Genomic DNA, 27,555 nt, shown 5'->3' on the forward strand with positions numbered 1-27,555 from the left:
AGATCAAATATTTCATTAAATAATGTTTTTAACTTCTAACTATGGTGTAAAATGATCATTTTTATGCACGAAAGAAGAAAAGGTTTAAGAATCAATGTAAGTTTTTTCAAACATAGTAAAATCATGTTTGGTTTCATCACTATGCGTTAGTAGTTAAATTCCATTTTTTTCATCAAATGAATAATCTTTTCAATCGTCCTTGAAATAGGAATTAACAACTCTAGGTGACTCCCAGCGCGTTCAAATAAATCCCTACCGGCGTTTCCCTATAGCACCGTCATCTACGTACACTACTATTTTTGGAACAATTTCGAAGCAATAATTATTAAATATTAAGTCTATATAAAATTTAATGTTTCATTTTCAAATTTTATTTATGAGGAAAAGGTTTAAAATAACTTTGACAATATGCATGCAAAATTAGGCCAACACGATATCGCTAAATAGGGTCTAGTTCTGAGGTAGCTCATCTGCCTTTCGTCCCGAGTATTCCTCCCCCATTTTTAGCGTCCCACCAGACCAAATCGCGTCCGAAGTTACGGCGCGCATTTCTCTCAGAATTCGTATCCACCCCCTATCATCCTTGGGGTGATCTAGTAACCTACACCGCGAACCTAACCTCCGATAGTGGGAGAAAGAGGGTTGCAAAAGAATAGCGGGGTTACATTGGTTCCATTTTCTCAAGTACAATTTTGCGCAAGCTCTTCATTAAAAAGGAAACCTTTTCAAAATTAACCACGTACGCGTGTTCGTTCCTGAACTCAATGGCATAGTCAGTCTGACTCTCACAAGAGGGCAGTTCGAATTGCTCGTTTGCGCGAAAGCTGACGCAACTCGCCACGTGGTAAGTTCTAAACAGGTTTTTTACATCTCTTTCATTGTGGTAGTTAAGAAATACGGTTGCAAGTCTAAAAATCGCGTACAATAAGTCTTCTTTTTTTGTCCCAAACTGTTATAAGAAACATTTTCTTTGGGCATTGCAGGGACGTCTACAACTGGTGGGGGTCGGCAATCAAACAAGTCCGATTGACCACGATATCGGTCTTACACTACAGCTGGAGTTCCTGCTATAGAAATATATTGTGCCAGAACGCCCATTTTGTTACTACTGGCATTAGTTTCAATGTTTGTTCGTGAGTTCATAATGGTTCTTTAAATCGATTTTAACATTTTCCGGATTTCAATCTTGAGTTAGGAATGTTTAATTAAATATTCTTTAGATGTCCTTTCTCGAGATATAAGGTAAGACTGTGAGCAAAAGAGTTTGCTTGTTGGCCATCATGGAATTAACAGTGAAGATATCCGCCCCACTAACATCAACGCCTTCAATCTCCAGTATTTCATCTCCAACTTCCAGTATTCCGGCTAGAGCTTTCTGAGTTAGAACGTCACGCATACGTGACACAAATACACCTATGAATAAAATTTATTCAGAATTATTACAAGTTAAGTCAATTAAGGCGAAAATATATCTCTTCAATCTGGGTATATGAGTGTAGAAATTGCTATAATTGGTTCTAGGTTGTAGTTACCACTTAAAGGGAGGGGTGGAGCCTATATCAAGCATATCAAATAGAGCTCTGCTGGGCATGCGTGAATTTCGTAGTGCATTGGGGATTGGCAACGGTATTTCCGTACCCGGGGTACACCAAAAAGCCCAAGCCACATATTTTAAATAGTATCGCAAATCTAGGTCTGGTTACATAACCACTTCAACCGAAAAGTCGGCAATTCGCCATCATTTACCGAGATTGACAGTATAATTCTGTTGGTTTTTTAAAGTACAGATTCCGATCTGAAGGACAAATTTACCTCTATTGTCTTTTACTCTTCCTCTTGCAACAAAAAAGCCGAAGTGAAGTCCACGTGGCCTTGATAGTTCTATGACTTGTGAGCCATCAACGTTCAACTGAATCAAATGACCCCATGCTCGTTGAATTACATCTTGGTTCGTTGGGTCCGTATGCCAACCACTAGGAGAGTTCCCATAATGGCTTTGAGGTAAGCTGGATGGTTGGCTATCAGTGCCATCCGAATACGTCTCCGAATCTCTGTGAATTCAATTGACATATTTTTTAATCAATATACGGAATTTGAAATCATTTACAACATCTATAAAACCCAAAATAATTCATCACGCATGCAAAATTGATATAGTGTAAAACATGCTATTTCATATTCAAGGAAACAACCCATTATTCTTAGTTAGGCATCAGTTTGGACATATTTGTAAGAAATGATTGTGAGTGCAACAACAGTAATACACAAAATAATCGTTTCCTTCGAAACCACAGTAATAACTTTGTGGTGCGCTGATGGAAACCATTTCTGATATCTAACCCATTCGAAAGTTTAATTAACAACCCATTATTTCGAAGCGGTGCAATCAATGCTGATAAAAGCAGATTGAATTTTTTTGTTTCAAAACCAAGTCCACCAGAAGTGGGACCTCTTCTTTATCCCATAGTATGAAAAACTGTGATGTGTGAAATTTAATTTACCTTTCGCTGGAATTAACGTGTGTTGTTACAAGTTGAGGTGGTTGATATATGTGTTTCGCTTTTCTTCTATGAACAGCTAATTTACTGGAATACGAGTTGCAATTCGCCAAAATTTCTTTTCCACCTCCAAGTTTTTCTCTTATTCCGTTGACTATGAGTCTTCCACTAGATAGAAGCGGGCTTCGCTCTTCCTTGATGTCTTTCTCTTTGGCAATATCGTCTTTGTGAGCTTGAGCTTCTTCGGGTTTGGATACCATGGTGGAATTTATAAACTCTTGCTGTTGTCGCTCTTGTTTTTCTGGACGATATATTCTCTCTTGGCTGAAAGCTCTTCTAAAAGCTGAACAAGCGGATCGAAAACTTTGACTGCCTCGTTGAATTTTTTCGGCGAACGATTTGCTGCGTCGACAGTGACTACCTCTGCTTTGTCTTTCGCTGGATTTCTCAACGGATGACTCGGTATGTTCCACCGTTTGACCTTGCAAAGGAATCCGATTTCTTTCGTTCAAATTTCCGAAAGCTTCAAAACCACAACCTCGTCTTCCTCTAACAGCTCCCGCATTTATTGTATTGTAACTTGAGCTACGCAGAAAAAATGCATTACATCAGGAATTAAATTTTAGATTTGCATTTTAAGTTAGCGAAAATAAAGAAATAAACGTAATGTACCTTGTATGCAAGGGTTTTCTAGGTGAAATGGGTTTCCTCTGTAGCGTTTCGTTGTTGTAAGTATCGGAGGACGTTGCAGAGGCCGACGAAGATAAACATGGCTGACTTTTAAACATTTGTGTTTCATAATAAGGCCGGACATATTCGCTTGGGTTTTGTTTCCAGGATGTTTGGTCCATACTGACTAACAGAAGAGAACAACAGATACAGCAAATTAAGCACTGGCCCAAGGGATTATTTTAAAAATATATATAATCATAAGTTTATAAGATATGTTCCATAAGTTCGTAATGCTATAGAGACTTTCTGAGAGCTAGTTCGAGAACGACAAGCGAGAACTGACTACACTCGGTTTTGCAGTCCATCTTCCTATTTAGTTTGTACTAAGCCTTTGACAGCACCTCACCAGGCGTCGTTTTACGAGAGTCTATGACTTACCACCTACGTCACTTCATGACAAGCTCTCAGTAACCAGTGACAAACTTATGGAGCACACCCTATGAACTTATTATATTATCTATTCGAACTGACATCATATTTAAGATATCACAATTTATTCCAATTGAAAATAAAACTATAAATATTACAAATGAATTTACCTAAGCTGATCCTTGAAGAGTCAGAGCTGTTTCGGCTGTACGAAAGGCGTGGGTAATCACTCGTTGATAAGCTACAGTTAAGTCCACGTGATTGGTAATATTGCGGTTCGTTTCTTGGTACTGTTCCGTATGACGGAGATTTACCGTTTAAACTAGAGTCTTGTACGGGTACGACCGAAGCGGGTCTCGCGTAAGCGCGAACAATGTCCTCCGGTTCGTCCGGAACCAAAGACGTGATACATATTTTAGGTACGGATCTCGAGTTTGATCTCGTCAAAGTAGATTCTTTTGTTGACGGAACACCTAGCTTCGATTGACTAGAACTTGAGCCTTGAATTCGAGTTTCGTATGGGTTTTCACGAGTGTCTAAAGAGCTTTTTCTGCGCGTATTCGTAGCGTATGGGTTGTGTTCGGTGTGATAGCTACTACTCTCGGATGGCCCACGGTATTCTTCATAAAGCGGTGATTTATCTTGGATGGCCGAGTAAATTTGGTGGCACGATCTTCGTACGCTTTCTTCGGAGAGCAGTGACTGATCGTCGTAAGTCCAAAAGTCACTCTCTTCTTGGGTACTCAAATGAGACGCGTTTCTGTCTTGTGACTCCAACATTGGTACGCCATCTTTTGGAGACATTCTACAAAGAAATGAGAATATAATTTAGACCTAGCAGTTATAAATGCCACCACAGCAAAAATCTCTTTTTCACTTCAAAAAACCCTACAACTCTAAAATAACCCTTGACATTCGGTCCCTGCTTGCTCGTTTGCAAATTGAAATGATAATTAGATGAGGTGAGTTTGAGAATGGTAGGGAATAGTTTTGAGAACATTACAGCCGCAAAAGCCCTATAGAGTTATCTCAGATTATATTTTTACTGTTTCAACCTTACACCTAATATTAGTTGGAATTTTTTCATTAACCGTGACCTTAGATTAATAACCCCCTGGATATGATAGGAAATAGGGAGGCATACTTGAATAGGGCATCGGCATCTCTAGCGCCCCCAAACAGACTCAGTAAGCGCGTGCGCCGTGACCGCGTTTGCTACTCCATGCTTTTTTAAGCCTCGCTCGGCTACTATTTATCCGCGGTTCCCGTTTCTTTTTCTCATGTCATCCCGGTCCGGAGGTTTTGGTCACTAAATTAGGTAGGTTTTTGGTTTTTTTATTTATGTAAAAATTAGATTAAACTATAAATTTGATAAATCAAACGACAGAAAAGCAATATAGGTCTTCGAAGACACAAAAAAAAACCGTTTACGTTTACTAGGCCTTGACGGTAGTGCTCGGTACAACCGTGCAATTCCAACTGCGTCGTCTGCATGGGGTGATAAAATTCTACGTTTTGCCGTCTGAGGGCGCCACATGGCGATACTATTTGAAAACGCCCGGTTTTGCTTGCCTTTCATATCCAGGGGTTATTAATCTGAGCCGTGACTGTAGTTCTAAATATCAAACATGCATAATGGTACATAAAGACAGAAGCAAGTGCCAAGTGCTATTTATAAACATTTCTCAGTCAACCGACCTCGTTGATGTTCATTCAAACTGTGTAATTAAGAGTAATAAATAGTCAACGGAAAAAAATTATGGTAATTAAGACCACAGGACGTTTCGATTACTTAATGATAATCATTTCCCAAAAATTTCACCGATTAAAGAAAAAGCTTCTTCAGAGAGCACCTACGCCTAGTACTTCAGATCAATTTTTCGAAAAACAATTATTGCAAGGATCTCCTTCAAATTTTAACCACATATTAAGGGCCCAGATTTTAGTTCATTTATTTTTTTTCAAAACAGTAAACATAAAATGAAAAACGTTACATCCAATAAAAAACCATCCTTATACATTAAAACCGTCATCAGGCCTTATCCAATGGAGCTACCCTTAGTTTCAAAATTGTAGGTCCAGAATCCAATGATCAGTCAGTGAGTAAGTATAAATGAAAAATAAAAATCGCACTCACTTCTTATATTGGTAACTGTTATACTCCTGGCATTCTTTATTTGACGGACGATGGCGAGCTCCGACAATACCGGAATCGCTGTCACTGTAATCTAACAAAGATATAAAAGAAAACGAAACTCAATTTAAAACAAATGTAATCGTAATTACGTTGATTCTCATTAAAAATTCACTAGAACATTCATTCCAGAATAAGTCTATTTAACATCCTAAACAAAGGGTCTCAATGGAAGTGTGATAAAGTGTTTAGAATAAACCAAAGAGTCATGTATCCATGCAACGAAATTTTAAACTACTTGTTGCAGAAGTGAGATGAGACTAGAAGTGAAGGGCTCTAGCATTGTTAGTAGATCCTGGCCCTAGTGAACAAATTTGAGGATTTTATGCCGCTTCCCACGCGCCTACACTACTGAGAAAAAAATTGGTCGAGTTCTAAAAACATTTCCTACCCCCTTCCCCTCAACCTAAAGCCGCGGAACACGGACTCGGGTGCTTGAATCTAGTTCGGTCGTCTACCACCGCGAGCGTCTCACGTTTTGGAGGGGAAATTCTGAAACCGCCACCAGAGGGCCAACCGTTGGTGTGTTATCAAAAATATTCACTTTCGCCGAGTGAAGAATTTGGTTAGCTCAGTACTTCTGGTCTCATCTCACTACTGCTTGTTGGTATCAAACGCCTAATATTGCCATCGAATTATTTGCTACATACAGGATGGAACAGATCAAACAAACACTCATTTTGATTACAATGTCGCTGTACTTCTCGTGATATCAGATGCGCGTGATTATTGTTGTCTTTAAACGTAGTGTCATATGCTCTATCGCAGGTCTGACATTTATCACACCAATTAAATGTTATTTATGCAGTACAGCATCAATTTACTCGTGTGATCTGTTCCACACTGTACATTATTAAACGCCATAGAAAGGGAAACATAATAATATCAGCGATGAGAAGATGTAAAATGAACTCTTCCATCGAATGTTCCAAGAGCTAGCTTATAGAGCTGATGTTTGGCTTCATTAACATTTGACATGAAAGATGACGCATAGTGTAGCATATCTAAGCAATAAAATGGTTAAATGACTTCGTATTTTGCATGGTTGAATAGCCATATTTAATTGGCTATCTTTAGGACCAAGAGAATGATCTCTGTCACCAAGGTTAATAATCTCTTCGGAAAGAGGAACAGAGAGATGAGACGCTGATTATAAAATCAAGAAAAAGATGTGCCTCTTATTCGTTTTCACGAATTCGGAATTATCCTGAGATATATATTTTATTTTTTAGTTTTGTAAAATTTACTATAGCACTGCAGCTATCAGTTGGATTTAAATCAAGCGATTTTTAAAAAAAAATTATTTGGGTAAAATCAAGCTAAGATTTTTAAAAAAAATTATTTGGGTAAAATCAAGCGGTGTTTTTTTAAAAAAAATCATTAGATTAAAATAGAGTATTTATTTTTATTTTTTTTAAATCATTTAATTAACACCAAGTATTTATTTATATTTTTTTAGAAATCATTTGATTAAAATCAAGTTTTTATTTTTATTTTTTTGAAAAATCAAATATTTATTTTTTTACAAATCATTTGATTAAAATCAAGTATTTATTTAAAAAAAATGTTTTCTAACATTCCAAGAAATCCTTTAAGAAACTTAACTAGAAAAGACCTATAATTAAAAACAATCATGGTTTTGGCATATTTCAGTGTAAGTTTTTCCCAGAACTCTAGGTTGTCTTGCCACTCATGTGGTCAATTTTAACTGGAGTAAGATTCTAAATAGGCAAGGAAATGAATTAGCGGTCACGCTAGTCTTTTTCTATAAGCATTTCAATAGTAACAGTAAAAATAACTCTGTAGAATATATCTAATAGCTGTTTAAATGTCATGATTAGGCCTATTCTGCTTTTGGTTAATTTTTACTCAAACGTTTTTAGGTTGGTAATTTACTAACTAGTGGTTCAATAAAAATAATAAAAAATCGATTTCATTGATGTTTTTGAAAAAGATCCAAAAAATCTCAACCGTGGTAAAATTTCAATAACCGTAAGTAACATATCAACAATAAGTACGACTCTCAATGAAATACTTTAATGAAGGTGGGTTTCCGAATACAACATGCTGTCACTAAGAACTTTCAGGTATTGAGATATTTTACTCACACCTTAATTTTGATGAATATCCAAGAGAAGCCAAGTTTTTGTTATCAGTTTCACTGCTGCAAGAGCTGTTGCTATAAACAGCGCTGCTTTCCGAAGACAAATCACTCGTGTACAGTTGGTCTGAATCAATTTGGTGCAAAGTCATTGATGGAAGTGGGTCTTTCACGAACATCACACGATTTCAGCTTTGTCTTGTTTTCCTAAAATAGAAACAAAAATTGTAAGTTTATGTACAGGCTCTTTCTGAGAAGTGTGCCATAAATTAAGGGGGATGTTCTTTCGGCGATGACATTTTGTCATCCGAGCCACTGTTTTCGAGTCATGATTTGATTGTTTTAGGTATGACACCCTATTAATTAAGTTAGAAATCATTCCCTTTCAGTTTTCTAATTAAATTTAAGGGGTCATCTGTAAAATACTCCAATCTTAACTTGAAACAAACAGTGGCCCGGACTTCAAATGCCATAAAACAATTTCGAATCAAAATCGTTAAAAAACATCACCCATAATTTATGGCAGACTTGTAAGAAACCCTAGCTCTTTATAGGCCTACAAATCATTCAAACGTCAAAAACTATAGACACTTTTATTTACAAGCATTTTTTCAGCTATGTATAATAGCTAATTTATCATCGATGCCATAGGAAAAGATAGAAGCTAGTTCCAAATTAAATCGTAGAACTTTTATTTTATTTTATTTTATAGGTGGCAGGGTTAAAAAGTCTTAGTAAGTCTGGAAGCAACCGCAACGAAATATATTTCAGTTTAGATCGGAATGTGGATCGGTGAAATGCTGCCCGACCAGTTAAGGAATTCGCTACCTACCTTCAGCGATATTTGGACGTATTATTAAATCTAGAATTAAAAACATGCTTCGAATTGCTCGACTAGGGATTGACGGAATGCCCGCGGTTTCTACCGGTTAGAATCATATTTTATAAAATTTTCAAAAATTTTTTAGTTCGAATTGAGGCCAGAGTTACGCTTGTAAATAAGTTGAGTATTTAAAGTTTGCTACTACCGCTTAATTGTAAGTTGTTTGCGTCACGGTTTACCAGAAAAATAATTAACTGTCAATTTAACGCAATATAGCTGTGGTGAGCGAATTTATGAGTGGCATAACTTACTGCCAAAAGAGAAAACTAAAAATACGACATGGCATTAAAATATTATAGATCCTGGTTTTTATTAAAAGCCTAATGATATTTGACTAGCGTATTATAAAAGATTGTTAAAAAGGGATTTTAAGAATATTTACATTTTTTGTTGTTTAAAATATATGAGGAATTTTAAACATTACAATATTCCGCCAATGTACTAAATTACTGATACCAGAAGGGAATAAGAGAGAAGGGAGACATTAGAGCCTGCTTTGGTAACGAGAGTCCGACCAACCTCAAGAAAACCGCGAAAACTTTGCGCAAGTACACAGCTTTTAACCAATTTACTGCAAAAATAGTTCTTTAAGTTCTCCGCGGTATCGGCCCATTTGTCTGCTAGATTTTCATTCTCCAAAGGCTTAGGGCTGTCGATGTTTCGTTCTTGTGTAATTATAACCTCAAGTATGTATTTTATTGAAACTAATTTGTATTTTTTAATATTAATTCAGAATAATTAGTTTTCATCTATTTATTACCTTCAAATTATCTGATTTTGGTATGTTTTCAATACCCGTGTATCTAAATTAATTGCACAGCTTGATTTCGTTTATCAATATGAAATTTGGCCATTTTTATCTCCTTCAATATAAAGTTGTAAACAAAACTACTTTTTATTCGTCAACCGAGACGTCACCTTCTTATCTGACGTCACAGCTAAGGCAGAAGTTAGATAGCCAATTAGTGAAGGGTAGTTGATTTGAGGTTAGTAAGACTGTTGTTACGAGTGTAAAGCATTATGGAGATATAAAGTGTGTCCCTTCTCTCTTATTCCCTTCTGCTGATACGAATAGAAACCAGCACGACATCACGCGCTCTCTTGTAAGGAAATTATACGTTATTCGCCCTCTAAGTAGTGAACTACAAATACAAATTAACCCTTTTGGTTAGGAATTGACCTTGAAACTACTTTCAATTATTTCGTAGGTCACCGAATATGAATTGTTTTAACAATAAGTCTTCTTTTGGGCGTTTTAAAACTACAGATTTTGTTTGAGTCACAAGTGGTGGGATTATGCTAAATGTCTGCACCTTAGGCGTTCTTCCTAAACCATGTCACCCTTAAAGGGAGGGTGAAAACTAAAATCTAGCAATTTTTGTTAACAATCAGGCAGGACGTTACGCGATTTTTCATAGGAGCTATGAAATCTCAAACTAATTTTAATTTTTAAATCAATCGGTGTTTTTTCCTGGATGTTTCGCTGTGAAGATTTGTCTTATCCAAGTAGAAGAATCAATAAAAAATCTGTTTATTTTCCTCTTCACCCTCCCTTTAATATATACTAAAGTAGGCCTGTTTGAAGAGAATAATCGCTGGTCCGTTAGCTGCAAAGAGTACCTTTAAACTCTAACGGTAAGAACATAAGGGATTTATTTACACGGAAGATTAAAATGTATGAAACAAGACGGCCCAAGGGCTCGTAATAGTAGCCACATCGTACGAGTGAATAGCCCCTCTATACCCTACCCTAATGAGTGGATAACCCCTCTATAACTTACCCTAATGAGTGAATAGCGCTATCTTTTACAATGCTTAAATGATTTACCGTGCATAAAATCAGAGTTAATAGCCCCTCGATGCCCTACTCTAAACAGTGATAAAATTATAACCGTATAAACTTACTTACGCTGTAATTCTAATATTCCGGCGAATCGAAGAACAGATATTTATGCCCAGAAACGTTTGAAAGCGAAAGTTTAGTTATAATGATTATCCCCTCGAATTACCTTTAGCAATGCTAAAATGATCAAACGCGTAACGCTCATTTAACACTATGTTAGCTCTATCTAAACCCATACCCCAAAGATACAAGTTCAGAAGTATCCGACCCCAAAGATACAAGTTCAGAAGTATCCGACCCCAAAGATACAAGTTCAGAAGTATCCGACCCCAAAGATTCAAGTTCAGAAGTATCCGACCCCAAAGATACAAGTTCAGAAGTACCCGACCCCCAGGATACAAGTTCAGAAGTACCCGACCCCAAAGATACAGGTTCAGAAGTACCCGACCCCAAAGATACAGGTTCAGAAGTATCCGACCCCAAAGATTCAAGTTCAGAAGTATCCGACCCCAAAGATTCAAGTTCAGAAGTATCCGACCCCAAAGATTCAAGTTCAGAAGTATCCGACCCCAATGATTCAAGTTCAGAAGTACCCGACCCCAATGATTCAAGTTCAGAAGTACCCGACCCCAATGATTCAAGTTCAGAAGTATCCGACCCCAAAGATACAAGTTCAGAAGTATCCGACCCCAAAGATACAAGTTCAGAAGTATCCGACCCCAAAGATACAAGTTCAGAAGTACCCGACCCCAAAGATACAAGTTCAGAAGTACCCGACCCCAAAGATACAAGTTCAGAAGTACCCGACCCCAAAGATACAAGTTCAGAAGTACCCGACCCCAAAGATACAGGTTCAGAAGTACCCGACCCCAAAGATACAGGTTCAGAAGTATCCGACCCCAAAGATACAAGTTCATTATAGTGATTACCCATTTTAGTGATTATCCCCTCGAATTACCTTTAGCAATGCTAAAATGATCAAACGCATTACGCTCATTTAATACTATGTTAGCTCTATCTAAACCCACATTTGAATTAACCGCCAAAACGATCCAGTCAATCATAACATAGATGGCGATAGCTACCGAACGAGAACGAAACGGGGAAAATCGTTATCTATTTAATTAGCACATAAATAAAAAGAAAATAAATATAAAAACCCCAAACATACAAATTCATAAGTATCCGACCCCACAGATTAAGAGGTACCCCACCCCACATCACCCCGACATTTTAGAGATAAAAATAAATAGTAAAAAACTCGGGGTTTCTATCAAGTCTCTATGGCTCAATGGTAGAATCTTTGCTTACCACGCCAACGACCCGGGTTCGATTCCCGGCTGCGATCCGAAAAAAATTTTAATTAAAATTAAATCTCTAACCGAGCCCAGTTACCCCTATGGGTGGGTTGTGGTAATGTGGAGTTCCTTTTAAGCCAAAAAATAACGATAACGAAAGCGAAAACTCCGGCCACATGTACTACTACTACTACTACTACTACTACTACTACTACTACTACGGCTCGGGTCAAACTAAGAGCCTCATCGTATACTACGATGTGGCTAAAAACGGAGACACCGTAGAAGTAAAAATTTAAACAACTTTTTCTTATCTGTCTCATTACCTTATTATTGTAATACACGTACCGACAAAGTGCCACACCCAATAAATCCTGATATGAATGCATTGATTAATTCAAGGTTAAATAACCCACCAGACCCACTTTTGTTTTTACTTCATCTTGACGAGATAAGACGCCACACCAAATAGGTTTTCGTGGCTCGAAGAAAAACTTGCAGGATATTTAAACTTTGGCACAACCATAAGTACCTTCAAAGCATCACAAATGAACACAAGTAGGGAACACCAAAATATGGCACATAAACACCACCATGCAAAATTGGCTTCTAAACCACTATCATCGTTAGGGTTAAAATTTGCGCGGTAACCACCATAGGTTCACGCAACTACGGTCTTTTTCTTGATGGGAATAGGTTGCCTTATATACCCTAAATTTTTAAAAATTCGTCAGTAAGGCGTACGCTAGAAGTCAAACGTTAATAATAGCTATGTTTCAAATGATTTTAGAAATAACGTTCTTTGAATCCATTTAACTAAGGTTAATGTCAATTACTGACGATTAAAATAATTAATATCAGTTATATCATAAGAAATCATACCACCCAGTTGAAAATTTCAGTTTCACTTAACGATTAAAAACTTCAGCGAACGAGAAAGGAGTGATCGAGTCCGGGTGACGTAAGGGGGAAAAGGCACTACTTTTGTTTTAGGCGGCAGGATACTCTTATTTTGGTGTTACTGTAAAAAGCTGAAGGTTTTTATGGCTCCCAACATTGTGATTGGCTGCTCGTTTGGGGGAGTGAATTTTTGGGGCATAGGAAATGAGATCAGACGCCTTAAATAGTAATCAACTTTTTATACGTAGTTCCATGAACTTTTGCTAACACGCAATGGGTGCCAACTTCCAAGTGAGTGATATAAGTTTTAAATAAGATTAAATGTTTATATTTAAAATTAACAATTAATTAATATTATATTCAAGAAAAATATTAGTTTCACTTAGGTTAGGCTAAAACAGGTATAATTTCATGAGATTTAGTTAAGCCGAAGTCTGAATTAGTTCAAAATACCCAATATTAAATTTTAAATTTGATTAAGACTCGAAGCTCTGTAAAATATTCGCTCTATTTTTTTTTTTGAGTACTATAAAGGCAAAAATTTATTCTCGAATAGTCAATACAATAATTGAGGAACTCGTTTCTTTACAGTTGTTATGGCACAAAGCAATTCAATTGAAACAAGAACAATTTAATTGCTCCACATTCTTTTATAATTGTCCGTGGCAAACCCTTAAGAGACAAGAAAAATACATTCCAAGCATATACTGTATAAACGTGATTTATAATTAACATAGAATATCATATTTTCTTTATATATACACTACTTACAAGTTACTTTTCTCTGACCGACTTTTCATAAATTTCTTTTCACATAATTTGTATCCTATTCTAAACTTTTTTTTCCTTTTATTTCAAACTCATTAAAAATTAGTGGTTTAATATTAAATTTGGATTTAGTTACGAGTGGTATATGATTTTGGCTTGTTATTTAGTTTTCCTTTGTACAATTACTAACTTCGTAATTTTAATTGCTACTAGAGTCAAGGTGGAGAAAATGAAGCCAAATACATAATTAAATTAAATTACTTGCAATACTAATTATGAAATAATTACACCTTATATTTTTGGATCAAGTGATATGAAAGTGACTGTAGCGTTTGACCTTGGATAATTAAGTTTGCAATTTAAAGATTAGGGGTGTGCGAAACTTCTAGAACCCCGATATTATTTGATCTTTTCAATTCGATTAAATGAACCGAAATGTCGATATTAAAATTATGGAAACCGTCGATTTATTGAAACTATTGGCGATTAATCGAGAAAATCGATTTCAAATATCGATTTCAGAAAAAAAAACAAAAATGATCGAAACTATCAAATGTTTCAGAATTATTATTGAACGAAAATCATAAACCACTGCACACAAATTTACTTTTTATATTAAAGGTAGGGTTAAAAGAAAATTCATGCGATTTTTATCGATTATTAATTTTTCGATATAAGAGAAATCTGCATAGTTCAACATATCAGATATGTTTAAAAATATCTCTGAATTATTTTAAAATTCAAATTAGTTTGAGATTTCATGTACAGATTCTCAAAATTTTCAGTGCATCAATATTGATTTCTTTTTTTTTTTTGATTTTTCAATTGGGAAATAATTAAAAAAATCTTTTTAAAGGATATACTGTAGCCGGGACAGTCACCAAAATACCACACCCATATGTCGGTAAAATATATTAATCTATCGCATATATCCATAAAGAATTAAGGCAAAATTTCATCAATATTTCCGGTCACGTGGTCCTAATTGATAAAATAAAGAAATATAAGAAAAAAAAAATACTTTAATTTTTTCTTAAACAAAACCGTGGCCTCGAGTTATTATACCGCCGTTGACAATGAGCAATAGTGGCTACCGGAAGTGGCACCTGTTTCGCTCCATTATGCTAACCGCTGAGTAAATATTCGCATTGTTCAATCAAGTTTCGTAAAAAATACCCCCCTCCACTCTCCCGTAATATTTAACCCCATATTGAATCTTTTTTCGTGAAAAACTTCGTTTAATTAAAGATGTGCCCCTTTTACATTGTATAATGGTTAAAAGTCAGCTTCGCAGCCATGAAGAAAACCAAATTTTAAGCTAGAAACATCATTCTAGGATCGAAGAGAGATCATTTGTCTCTTCGTTCACGCACCGGAGACAATCGTCTTGTAATTAAATCTAAGATAATTTTTGATCTTTTAAATTATCAACATCCGAGTCGTGGCAATGTGTCGTCATCGCACGCGGGTTTGTTTTGGTTATAACAATAGAATTACGCGAACGAAAGAAGCATGCATGCACTCGACCGGAGATTGAAGAAGGGCCATTGTCGTTGAGCTTTTGTAATATATTTTGTTATTAAGTAATAAATTTATTATTTTCATGATGACCCATTCACCAAACATTTTGTTTTTTGAAATATTAAAATATTCGTTTATGAGCTTGTATTTTTGAAGCTTTGAATTTAGAATTATTTATTATTTAAAGGGTTACTTTCAGACCAAATTTCTTTCCGTTTGAAAATAGTTTAGATTAGGCAGGGATAGATTTACTTTTTGAAGTAGGAATGGAGAACAGAGTAATGTTGTGGGCGCGCGTCAAAATCCCGGACCCTTTTCCACGGGACGGAGGGATATGAAAGAAGAGGCGCGTCATAGCAACAGATGTAAAAATGGATTACGTATTTTTCGCCGTCCCCGTCAGCAAAATCATCAAAGCGTAGTTTAAGTGAGCCAATATGAAAATATTAACTTTTCGTTACGTGTTGGAGGGAGGGGCTCTATACTGGGCTATGAGTCGGACTGAAGTAAATACTAACCGTTCTCCATTCCTACTTCTAAAATTAAATCTATCCCTGGTTTAGGTATTTAGTGACGTAGAATTTGAATAACTACTTTCTGTTACTCCTAATAATGTTTTAACCTCAAAATAATAGTTCAAAAACAGCGATTATCTCTACCTTGGCTCACCCTATTTGATTTCTTGTTATATATACGGTTCAAGCCTGCTTGTTTGTATGCCCAACACGAAACAGTAATTCTTAAGCAAGCACCAATACCCCCATTTATCAACTTGATAATGATATATAAAAACTCAGGAACAAACAACTAATGGCCAAAGCTGTTTGTCGCGAAAATTGCCACCAACGCTGTCACCTCTCGAACTAAACTGATACCCAACTACGTCATACAAAAACACCGCCCTCTCTCAAAGTGTAAAATCAATAGACGTTGGATGTAAAGTTATTAGTTTAGTTGTCCATACTTAGGTCGATAAATTCTCATTTAACATTTCATGCTCTTTTTAATAGCAAATAGAAAAACCGTATCGGTATCGGTGCTGATACTTTCGGGTCTCCCCGATAATATTGAACCATTTGGTTAAGCCTAAACAGTAGGCTAGATGTTACTAAAAGTTCATAGATAGAAAATAAAAGTGTATTTGGTTCAAATTTTCCAGCCTTTGGCTGTAGATACCGTGTAAAATGACAAGCTCCGATAAGAGATTCAAGAAATGTCAAAGAATTGGAGTATTTTAGTGATGGCCCCTTAAAATTAATTAAGACAATGGTAATTTAATTAAAGGGGTCATCCCTCTAAAACACTGAAATCATAGCTCAAAAACAGTGGCCCGGACGGCAAGAGGTCATAGAACATTTTTGACTCAAAATCACCCAAAGAACATATCCCTAATTTATGTCAGAAACACTCTTTATTAAGATAGATTTAGTGAACGTTACAATGGTTATAAGCACACAACAGAAATATGATATACGAATATGCCAAACTTAGCATTACATTCAGTGAATGGCCGATTAATATTAGTTGCCAGATTGAGAGAAGAAAAAGATATTATTGGTTTTGTAATTAACCAGTTTGGATGGAGTATCTGTCATTGCCCCTGGACAAAATGTTTAAAAGAATTTTGACCCAAAGTGAAGCTCGGAAGGATAAGATGATGATGCTATAACTAGCCGCACACGCCAATGACACTTTAAAAATACATTTGCCTATAGGTTATGAAAACTCCTATTAAATATAATATTTTTATATTAACGCCGGTTGTGGCGTGGCATTCGGCGACTGGTACAAATTCTTCAAATATTGAAATTTAATATTCGATAAGATGTCAAAACTGGCTCCGTCAGCCTCGTCGTTCATATTACCGAAGCCAAGTATGAATTCCCCTCCAGGTGCCAATAATCTTTCAAATGTAGACGTTTTCACTGTCAGATCGTTTATAGAAGCGAAACGCCTATAACCAGAAGTGAGATGAGACCAGAAGTGAAGGGCTCTAGCATTGGTAGTAGATCCTGGCACTAGTGAACAAATTTGAGGACTTTAGGCCGCTTCCATCGCGCCTACGCTAGAGAGAAAAAAATTGGTCGAGTTCCAAAAACATTTCCTACCCCCTTCCCCTCAACCTAAAGCCGCGGAACACGGTCGCTGGTGCTTGAATCTAGTTCGGCCGTCTACCACCGCGAGCGTCTCACGTTTTGGAGGGGAAATTCTGAAACCGCCACCAGAGGGCCAACTGTTGGTGTGTTATCAAGAATATTCACTTTCGCCGAGTGGAGAATTTGGTTAGCTCGGTACTTCTAGTCTCATCTCACTTCTGCTATAACTATATATACTTTTCAAAGGCCTCGATAAACTTCCAATACGGGTTTTCATCTACAGAAACCTTTTAACTCGGTACCATCGTTCGATATAATTCCATCAATATTAACTCTGATTTTTTTTTCAGTGACGTCATTTGGTATCGATTCATCACAGTGTCGTACTTAAAGGTATTATGAAACTATAAGTCGCGAGACTAGAATTAAGAGGTCTTTAAAGGGATGGTGAAACCTAAAATCAACAGATTTTTTATCGATTCTTCTACTAAACTCGAAGATATATCTTTGAATGATTTTAAAATTCAAATTAGTTTGAGATCTCATAGATAATTTGAAATTTGCACCTCCGACCAATTGCGTAACACCATTTAACAAAATTCACGTTTGGTCGAATTCGGTAACTGGTAATTGGAGAACTTTGAACCAAATAAATTTAAATAATACTAGGGGCTTAAATAGCATCGTTAGTTTAATTAAGGGTTTTGTGCCTTTACAAATAAAATACTAAATATATTTATCAAAAATTATACATTCATAGTGATAAAATGAACATGTAGCCAATAATCGGTGTAGAAGGAATCTCAAAGCGACTATACCGTCTGGCAAAGAGTATGAAAAACTACTTTCAAAGGTGAAATTAATTCCCCATCTTATCGCAATGTCAATAAAATGTTTTAAGGACTTCATCTTATCGCTCACAGCTTCTATATCAAATTTTTCGAGTATTACGTGAACTATAAAAGTTTCTTTTTATAAGAAACCATTAAACCATTTTACTAACGTATATTTATAGGCGGTACATGTAGAAATAACAAGATGGCCAGATTTGAGCCCATTGTTAGTAGAAAATAAAGTGTTTTTATTATCGATTATTCTACTAATTATAAGACCAGTCTACATAGTGAAACATTCAGGAAATAATTCCCAATGATTTTAAAATTAAAATTAGGTTCAGATTTTAAGGATAATTTTAAAGAAGGATAATTTGAAATTAGGGCCTCCGACCAATCGTGTAACGCCTTGTCTTTTTATTAACAAAACAATCAATAAAAATAAGCAATAAAAAGTCCTAATGAACGAAAAATATCATGTTAGGCCTAACACAATTTAAAATAATCGTCTTAGCTGCTCTAAAGAGCGTAAAACGAAAAAAGAAGACGAACGAAATACATCAACGAAGTTTACAACAGTGCAAGTCAAACTAATAGTCCATCGTTTACATGACCACCGAAGAATGTGACTAAAAAATTTCCAGACTTACGACAGCATCCATACCTTAATTCTTTTTAAAAATCTTTATTTTGAAAATTGAACTATCACGAAAACTTAGACGCTATATATTTCACTAGCACAATTTCCTAAGCAAAAGTGATGACCTACATTATAATTTAAAAGATTGTGCCCCTACTTTTGAAAAATTAGGAAAACATGACATTCTCGTATTCAAACATGTTTTGAAAAAATAATGAATAAAAAAATTTATGTCAATGCCCTTTAAGTCTTCAACGTATCAGATAAATGTATATACCTAAACTAGGAATATATAGACACCGCGCAATTGTCTGTCTTTCTTAAGTACAAGTACATTTGAGAAATCCAGCCAAGATAAAGAAAGAATGTAGTTATGATAACAGAAGCTTGTTTCATTTAACAGGTAAAAAATAATTTTTTAAAAGGCGAGTTTTGCCATAGATCTTTCACAATTGATAAATGAATATGAATGTTGATAAGAAGTCGCTTATGTAAAACCAAGAATATACAGGGTGTTTTTGAAAAGTCCATCAATATTGAAGGAGCGTGTTTATTGGCCCAACTGAGTGGAAAGTAACAATGAGCATGGGATGTACATTTGGTTATATGGTCCCCAAACATTGGTCCCCAAAACAAGGAAATATACAACAATGTAGAGTAAGACTTTAAAACGAGTAGCCAGCTTGTTTAGAACTACACTAATGAAATGTATGCCTACGACGGTAATGTCAACAACCCAATCCCAAGTTTCATGGTGTTTAGCTAATTAATTTGCGTACAAGAGCACAGTCTGTGATGTTAAAGACTTGGTAGGTACCCAACAATGAATCCAAAAATTGTTTGAATGTAATGGTTGCTGGAAATCTTCAAACACCATGAAACTTGGGACTGGCTTGAAATTACCGTCGTAGGCATACTTCTACACATTTTATACCCTTCTGCTGAGTAAAGGTACAGAACGTTTTTAGATTGAAGGCTATTGAAATTGTCTAATAGTTCTAAACAAGCTGATTACCCGGTTTAAAGTCGTATTCTACATTTTTGAATATTTCCATGTTTTAGGGGCCATATCTCCGTAACCAAATGTTGTACACCCCATTTCTACACAAGTTTGGCCCAATAAACACGCTCCTACATTATTCAAAAACACCCTGTATACAGCTAATAGGGATAATGGCGTATATTTTATATAGGAAATGTTTTTGCGATGAGCTTGATTAATCATTGTGTATCCGTAAAATTCTCCAATCTTAACTTCAAAACGGTAGCCCAGACAGCAAAATGTCATAGAAAATTTTCGGCTTAAAATCGCCAAAAGAACATCCCCCTTAATTTTTGGCAGACTATCAGAAACACCCTGTATGTATTAATACACGATTTTATCTTTCAACTAAAAATTTTAGAAATAAAAAAATAAATGTACTCTTTAATTATTAATTAATATAATTATTTTAAAATATGTATTGTTCGAATGATATTAAGGGATTTCAGTTGAATTGAAGGTAAAACGTTTTCAGACATACAGTTGAACTAAATGAGTCAAAAAAGTGAATCACCAACAACTTTTTTCACACTAAGCCTTTTAGTGAGTCACCATATCCCACCTCGATTCAAACGACCCGTCTAGTTAACTAAATTCCAGTATCCTATTATTTGAGTGGAGAAGTTGAATAGCCTTGATGCAACTGAATGCCACTTGATCGAAAATAGCCATACAGGGTTCGTACACGACCTGGAAAACCTGGAAAAGTCAGGGAAATTGAAAATGGGCCTGAAAGGTCAGGGAAAAGTCAGGGAAATTTAAAATGGACCTAAAAAGTCAGGGAAATGTCAGGGAAAAATATATTGGAGGGAAATTTAAAGTCTGGATAACAGTGTAAGGGTGACCAGAAAATGTGTTGTCTGAGATTTGACCAGAGCCCCAAATTCGCCCCTAGAACGAATTAATTGGCTAATTTTTATAACAATAACTCGTGCAAAAATGATTCGACTGAATTTAGATTGGTTTTCATTCATGTTCGCCATGTACGTTATTGCAAATGGTCAGGGAAATTTGTTGAATTTAGTCAGGGAAAACCTGGAAAAGTCAAGGAATTTCATTCCAAAAATTTTGTGCGAACCCGTATTAAAATGATTATTATCAATGTAGAATTAGGAATCTGAACGAGATTACCCTCTCGAAAATACTATGAAAAACTATACTTTTAAGGGTGAAATAAATTCCACATAGCATTCCAATTGATTCAAAAACTATCCCTAAATTTAAAGTGCGTTATCAATTTGGAATAAATTCCACCATTTAGGACGAAGCTATCATTGATAACCTCAAGACAAATCGTGATAGATTGTATACGATATGCATGTTTAAGATCAATTTCAGTACCTTGAAAATCTCCAAAAATTGGAACGGTATAGCACATTTATTTTAACTTCCTTAATTATTTTCTTATTGCGGTCAGTGAAAGTCGAACAAGAATAAATGCATGAAGTTTAACCTATTTTCCGCTTAATTTTAATGAAGAAGATATTCCATGCTAAATATTACAGTATTGATTTATATTTAAATCTATTTGGCATAGCTTAATTTCACATAAGTGTACTAATTTCCTTGAATTTGGTTACACTTATGTTTCTACTACAACTCTTCTTCACTGGTACAAATCAAGTTTCGACAATAAGCCTTCGCTGCCTGGATGACACAAAGATATCGTTGTTTGACCTTGGAGTGAAATGGTTCAGAATATGGTTAAACGGATGTACAAAGCGTTATGAAGGGGCGTGTCAAGAACTATATTTTGAAGTAGTAGAGTTACTATTTTCAGGAGTAGTGATAGGGTCATGTCACCTGACTTTAAGCGTGAACAGATTCAAAGGAAATGTCAAGGTCCATTCCCAATGCACTGATAACGCTACGAATTTCGCACACGCCTATATAGTTGAGCTCTATTTGATGGAGGATAAGCTAGATTTAGTCCCAGCCCGAAAGTTTTATAAAACGGCTTGAAATTTTTCGGAACCACTCTTTTCAGATAGACAAATAAGAGCTCGATCATCGACAACAGTAGGTATAATAGGTTAAACAAATTATGCCAGGTTAGGTTGGATTAGACCAGATTAAATGCTATATATATATATATATATATTAGTTCCTATAAGCTGAATGGGTTATTTGGTGAGTAAAAAATGATATTATAAATAATTAAAGAAAATTATATTTTCGCTACTATTTTCGTATATTTTTAAATACGAATATTAATAATTTCTAACAATGGTGGTCCTTTTCTTTTAAAAAATCTCGGTAAAGTCATTTACGAGGACCTGATTTATACTTATTTTTACTGGTGGTTTTAACCGTCAGATTATAGCAGTTAAAACCACCTGGCTTCCTATTTTCAGAAAACGGCGAATTTCAGCCAACACTGTTCGAAATGCTTATAAAAATCTGTAGAATTAAAGTGTATATTCCAATCTATGATGGTACACAGTGTCCCCCAGGAGGATTTTGTTAATCCAACCGTTGGTGTAAGCATGCGCAAACAGTTAAGGTCGCGTTAAGTCGATAAAAGTTGCATGACTGTTTTAAAGGCCGACTTCCATCGAAAAGGGTTCTTACGAACTGAAAACCGTGCATCGAGAGTAACAATGGAGCGACCGTGCCGATTTTCGAATCCCCGCCGGACAAAATTTTGAGGAGTTCTTACGAACTGAAAACCTTGATACGGGGGTTCTTACGAACTGAAGATAAACAATAGATATTTTCCTTCAGAGGGTCGTAAAAATCGGGAATAAAATATTTAAGAGACTTTCTATTGTTTATATTCAGTTCGTAAGAACCCGCATAGCAACGTTTTCAGTTCGTAAGAACCCCTCCAAATTTTGCCCCAGTGGGGACTCGAAAATTGGCACGGTCGCTCTATTGTTACTCTCGATGCACGGTTTTCAGTTCGTAAGAACCCTTTTCGGTGGAAGTCGGCCTTTAACATGAACTAGGTAAGCTACTCGAGGTAGACCGAGTGTTGTATTGATCTTTAAATCTGGAAGAGTTTGAAGTCCATGTAGACACTGAACACTAAACAGTCTTGGGTCCACCAGCGCGGTGCTGTTTCTTTTCGGAAAGACATTTTTTACAACTTTCAGATTCGATAGGAGCTAGTCATAGAGATAAAATGTTACGTGTCCAGAAGAGAAGTTTCTTAACAGGCTAGGGATTTATGGTACATACCAACCTCGAGGAACTCAACATAACCACATATTAAACCTTCCCCTAATGTTACAGTATGTAGTTTGGTCAAATTCTTAAATGAACTAATTGTGACTAGGCATAAAGATCAAACACATAAAAAACATACAAAAACGTTTTGACATATGACAATTTATTTATGTACATGTTAAAGTACCCCTAATAAACACTACTCTATTTTTTATGGTTCTTGACCCCGCGCCTTTCCTTATCAACTTTATTAGCATAAAAACGACACATTGTTTCTAAAATCATTAATAAAATATTTAAAATATATTTAAGGCTACTGTTTATAAATTTTATCTCAGGATTTTCACACGCTATCTTTACAAAATAACCTTTAATTACCAATACAGAAAATACGGGAATATAAGGTAAAATTACTAAAAGAATTTTTTTAAAGAAAGAACGAGTTTTTCTTTGTTAATTTATGATATACAGGGTGTATCAATAAGGCTGGTAGGACCGAAGTACAGTGGGTTCAACGGGCGAATTTGAGTGGAAAATGTTCTACGATACTTCGCCCTTAGGGCTTCCATTTACACATTTACAAGTTATGATTTGATTATTTTACGGATAACCCCTTAAATTTCAGTAAAAAGACTGAAAGACAATGCTTATTTAATTAAGGGGTCATCCCTAAAACACTAATTATAACTTGTGCTCCTCTGGCTAAATATTTTACAACATTTTCAACTAAAAATCCCCTTACCACCCTTTTTGGAAAACCTTTTATATGCCATTCTCTACAGCATACAAAAATACTTAATCTTACAAATAACCTCTAATTTCCATTATAGCGTATGCAGCTATCGCAAGTAAAATTATTAAAATATTACTTGTATAATGAAAGAGTTTTTTTATTAGTTAAATCGTGTTATATACGCCATTCTCTCTACCGTGTACAAAAATACATTTAAGTAGAGGATGGAAAAGTTTAGCGTTAAGAAGCGGGTGTCTGTATTCATCCCACCTGTTAAGGAAGCCTGCTAAAATATTAACCTAGGGGGTAACGATAATCACGATAGATTAAAATAGGGTGACGTCACACCCTTCTTAAACACCATCTGTTTCTATACGAAGAAGGATTTTCGGCGAAGCCTTCCAAAAAAGTAAGCGGGTTAAGGACACGTAAAAACACCGCGTGCATTCTGTTTGGAAACAATAAAGTGTGGCTAAAGTAAACACCTACCAGTAAATATCGTGCGTATAATTATCAGCTGCTGAAATAAACTTAAAATTTGGTTTCAGGGTGAATCAGCTAGCAACCGGAACTTTCAAGAAGAAATTAGGGTGTTACGTTAAATATTTTTTGGTACGGGATGTATTTCAAAATATCTCACGCTCTCTTTGGTAAATTAATCAATTACTTATTCCTTAAAAGGAGTGTATCTATATGTACAGGGTGTTTATGATAAGTCTGGTATAAGTTAAGGGGGCTGTTCTTTGGGAAAGTTTGAGTCGAAAATGTTCTATGACATTTCTATAAAGGGCCACTGTTTTCAAGATATTAATTATGAAACTGAAAGACAATGATTTCTAATTTAATTAAGGGGTTTTCCCTAAAACCCTCAAAAACAGTGGCCCGGATGGCAAAATATCATATAACATTTTTGACTCAAAATCGCTCAAAGAAAATCCGTAAATTTATGGCAGATTGTGTGTATAATTAATAAACATAGATGAAATTATTTAAAATCATTGCAGCCTGAGAAGTTGTTAAACCTCAAATTCAAATTGAATCACCGGTTTATTCTATCGATGTACGACCAGCTTAGTTGTCATTAATAAAGACATGGCTTCCCTTAACTTTATTTAAGTTTATTTACTTCTGACCTCGCTTCTAAAAACACAAACTGACAATAGTGACATTTAGTTGGTAAATATATAAGTATGACGTGAATATTAACGGTATCCATGATTAAAAATATGTTATTTATAGAGAGCTAACAATTCTGACCCTGAAACGTCACACCCTTCTATCTCTTACTGGAGTTTTATCCCCCCTAACGGTTGGAAACAGTATTCTATGCGCAAAAATACCAACCAGAGAGGGGCTGCGTGACGTCAGACTATCTCTTCCCCCTAGCCAGTTGTTAGCTATATATTTTCACTTAAATTGAAAAAAAAAAAAAAAAAAAAAATTAATTACACTACTTTATAATTACAAATCAAAATAAAGAATCTCTATGCACCATGGCGAACCTAATTAAAAAAAACCATAACTTTACCACTTATACATTTAATTAGTAAATTAATGATATGAATCACTGAAAATATAACACCCATTTAGGCAATCTAGTTAAATAAAACCATAACTTTACCGTTTACACATTTAATTAGTCAAATTAATTAATGATATGAATCACTGAAAATATAACACCAATTTAGTTAACTTCAAATTAGTTAATTTCGGCATTTAATACCTAACTACACATCGAAATATTGAATATCTATATAACATGATGAACCCATACCCATTAAAAAATCCTAATTTTACCATTAATACATGTCTTAATTTCTTCGTAATTATCATTAAAATATTAAAATACAAAAATAAGTAAAAGATATCACCAATTTAGTTAACTTAAAATTAATTACGGCATTTAATACCTAACTACACATCGAAATATTGAATATCTATATAACATGATGAACCCAATAAACTTATTATAAATTTAACAATAATAAATTTCTTAATTTCTTCGTAATTGTCATTAAAATATTAAAAGACAAAAATAAGTACCTACGTTTATATTATTATTTTGTATTCCTCTTGAACGCGCACGTATACATTATCGTCTCTGCTTTCAAAACAACGTTTCCACGGTTACCACGTGTCCTTTATCGATAATTCACGCAAAGTTTTGCCGACACGGAAGGTAAAACGTTACGTAGTCTATTAATAAAGCCCCAATAACAAATTTCGGAAATAAGGGAGTTTGTTGTAGATTTTGTCCCTAAATTTGTCACGCGCCACTAAATACTTACGAAAAAGGTATTAGAACGGAAAAGCGACGGAAAACGATCCTTTCGCTCGCGCCGCAACGTTTGCATTGATAGCTTCAGCTTCTCAGCTGGTTCGTGTATTCCCTGGCGACATACGAAAATATCGAGTTTAATAAAACCTGATCCAATAGGGGATAATAAGGTAGGGGGGTTGATATGATAGCGTCACCGCGTACAACTGCTGAGAGAGGTGGGTTTTAACTAAACACGTGGATGCTGTATGTATTATACGATGAGTGTACGGTTTATTTAGAACTTTCAAAAACAGGGAAACAACCTTAAAATGTATGGAACAAAGGCGTTGTGATGGTTTGGGATTTTTTTATGGACTTTCTACAAAGCTTTCCCACTACCATAGGTTTATGAGATATGTTGCATAAGTGTGACACGTCGCTGTTTTTTGGGAATCGCGGTTGCTATTTTGGGAAACTGCTCTTCTGGGAACTGCTGATACCAGGTACACCCTCTAAATTTACATTTTAAACGAGAAAATCGATTAAGGCAAATGCATGATTTCACCATATCTTTAGCACACTGATTTTTATCACTAATAGATAAAGGTCGGCATTTTCTATCCATTATCCACAAATTGGTGGATAACGGATTATTTATAAACAAAGTTGTGGATTATAATACGATTTAACATGTAAGTTCTGTGGATAATTTTCGAGTATGGAAAAAGATAAAATAACGTGGATAATGGCCGGATAGATAATGCCGAGCTCTACTAATAGATATCATAAGTTTATAAGATATGATCCATAAGTTTGACCCTACCTTTATTTCGTAGGACTTACTGCGAATTAGTTCAAGAGCGATGCAAGAATTGAGTAAACTCGATTGTACAGTCCATCATCCTATTTAGTCTGTACTAAGTCATTGACAGCCTCTCACCAGGAGTCACTTTATGAGTATCTATGTTTCACCTACGTCACTTCATGACAAGCTCTCAGTAACCAGTGACACACTTATGGAACATATCTTATGAACTTATGATGCATAGAACAAAGGCGTTGTGATCATGGTTTGGGATTTGTTTCATAAACCTTCTCTAGAGAATTCTTACTCGCGAATTTGGTGTACTTTTATAAATTTTTGAGATTATTTTATAATTTTAAATGAATTCAATTATTACGAGTCCTTGAAAAATACCATGAAGCCTTGATAAATCTGAACAAATTTGTTTGAAATTAGAGAATTGCACGAATACAGGGTGCTTTTTTAAAGGTGTGTCAGAAATTAAGGGGGCGTTGGACGATTTCGAATCAAAAATATTCTATGGTATTTTTCCGTCCGGACTGACGTTATCAAGATATGATTTTAGTGTTTTACGGATGACCCTTAAATTTAGTTAAGAAACTGAAATACAATGCTAGTTTAATTAAGGGGTCATCCCCAAAACTGTCAAATAACATAACTGGAAAACTGTGACCTGGATTCTAAAATGTCAAAGAACATTTTCGACTCGATATAGCCCAAAGATCACCCCCCTTAATTTCTGACAGACCTTTCAGTTACACCCTTCTAATAAATAAAGTGGATTCCCTTAAATTGCAACAAGTCTTCAAGATTCGGACATGCCAGTAAAAAAAGTCCTATTCTAGGCTCGTAACATTTTAGCTTCATGAAT

At 35.3% G+C, this 27,555-nt stretch overlaps 1 protein-coding gene and 1 long non-coding RNA gene across 2 annotated transcripts; one reads left to right on the forward strand and one right to left on the reverse strand.

The window, feature by feature from the left end:
• Positions 1-590: 590 nt before the first annotated feature.
• Positions 591-25,958, reverse strand: LOC149678681 (uncharacterized). The gene is made up of 9 exons (XM_089837193.1): positions 25,908-25,958; positions 25,667-25,815; positions 7,902-8,101; positions 5,737-5,827; positions 3,770-4,404; positions 3,171-3,354; positions 2,502-3,083; positions 1,813-2,051; positions 591-1,413 (listed from the first exon to the last, which is right to left on the reverse strand). The coding sequence occupies exons 3-9, from the start codon at positions 8,071-8,073 to the stop codon at positions 1,217-1,219; spliced, it is 2,100 nt and encodes a 699-aa protein (XP_089693319.1). The 5' UTR covers positions 8,074-8,101; positions 25,667-25,815; positions 25,908-25,958; the 3' UTR covers positions 591-1,216.
• LOC149678682 (uncharacterized) lies at positions 10,467-12,054 on the forward strand. Its single transcript, XR_016366282.1, has 2 exons — positions 10,467-10,871; positions 11,502-12,054. It is a non-coding gene; the product is annotated as an uncharacterized LOC149678682 (long non-coding RNA).
• Positions 25,959-27,555: the final 1,597 nt, after the last annotated feature.

Source organism: Phalangium opilio, unplaced genomic scaffold (assembly GCF_054372755.1).
Source record: "Phalangium opilio isolate 3A_F unplaced genomic scaffold, DU_Popi_V2 ptg000042l_1, whole genome shotgun sequence".
Lineage (NCBI taxonomy): Eukaryota > Metazoa > Arthropoda > Arachnida > Opiliones > Phalangiidae > Phalangium > Phalangium opilio.

Excerpts from the sequence above, each read along its gene's own strand:
- LOC149678681 (XM_089837193.1), bottom strand. The coding sequence starts at position 8,073 with ATGTTCGTGAAAGACCCACTTCCATCAATGACTTTGCACCAAATTGAT. Across the intron at positions 3,355-3,769 it reads CTCTTCAAGGATCAGCTTAG|TCAGTATGGACCAAACATCC; the intron begins GTAAATTCATTT and ends CTCTTCTGTTAG. Across the intron at positions 1,414-1,812 it reads AAGAGTAAAAGACAATAGAG|GTGTATTTGTGTCACGTATG; the intron begins GTAAATTTGTCC and ends TTTTATTCATAG.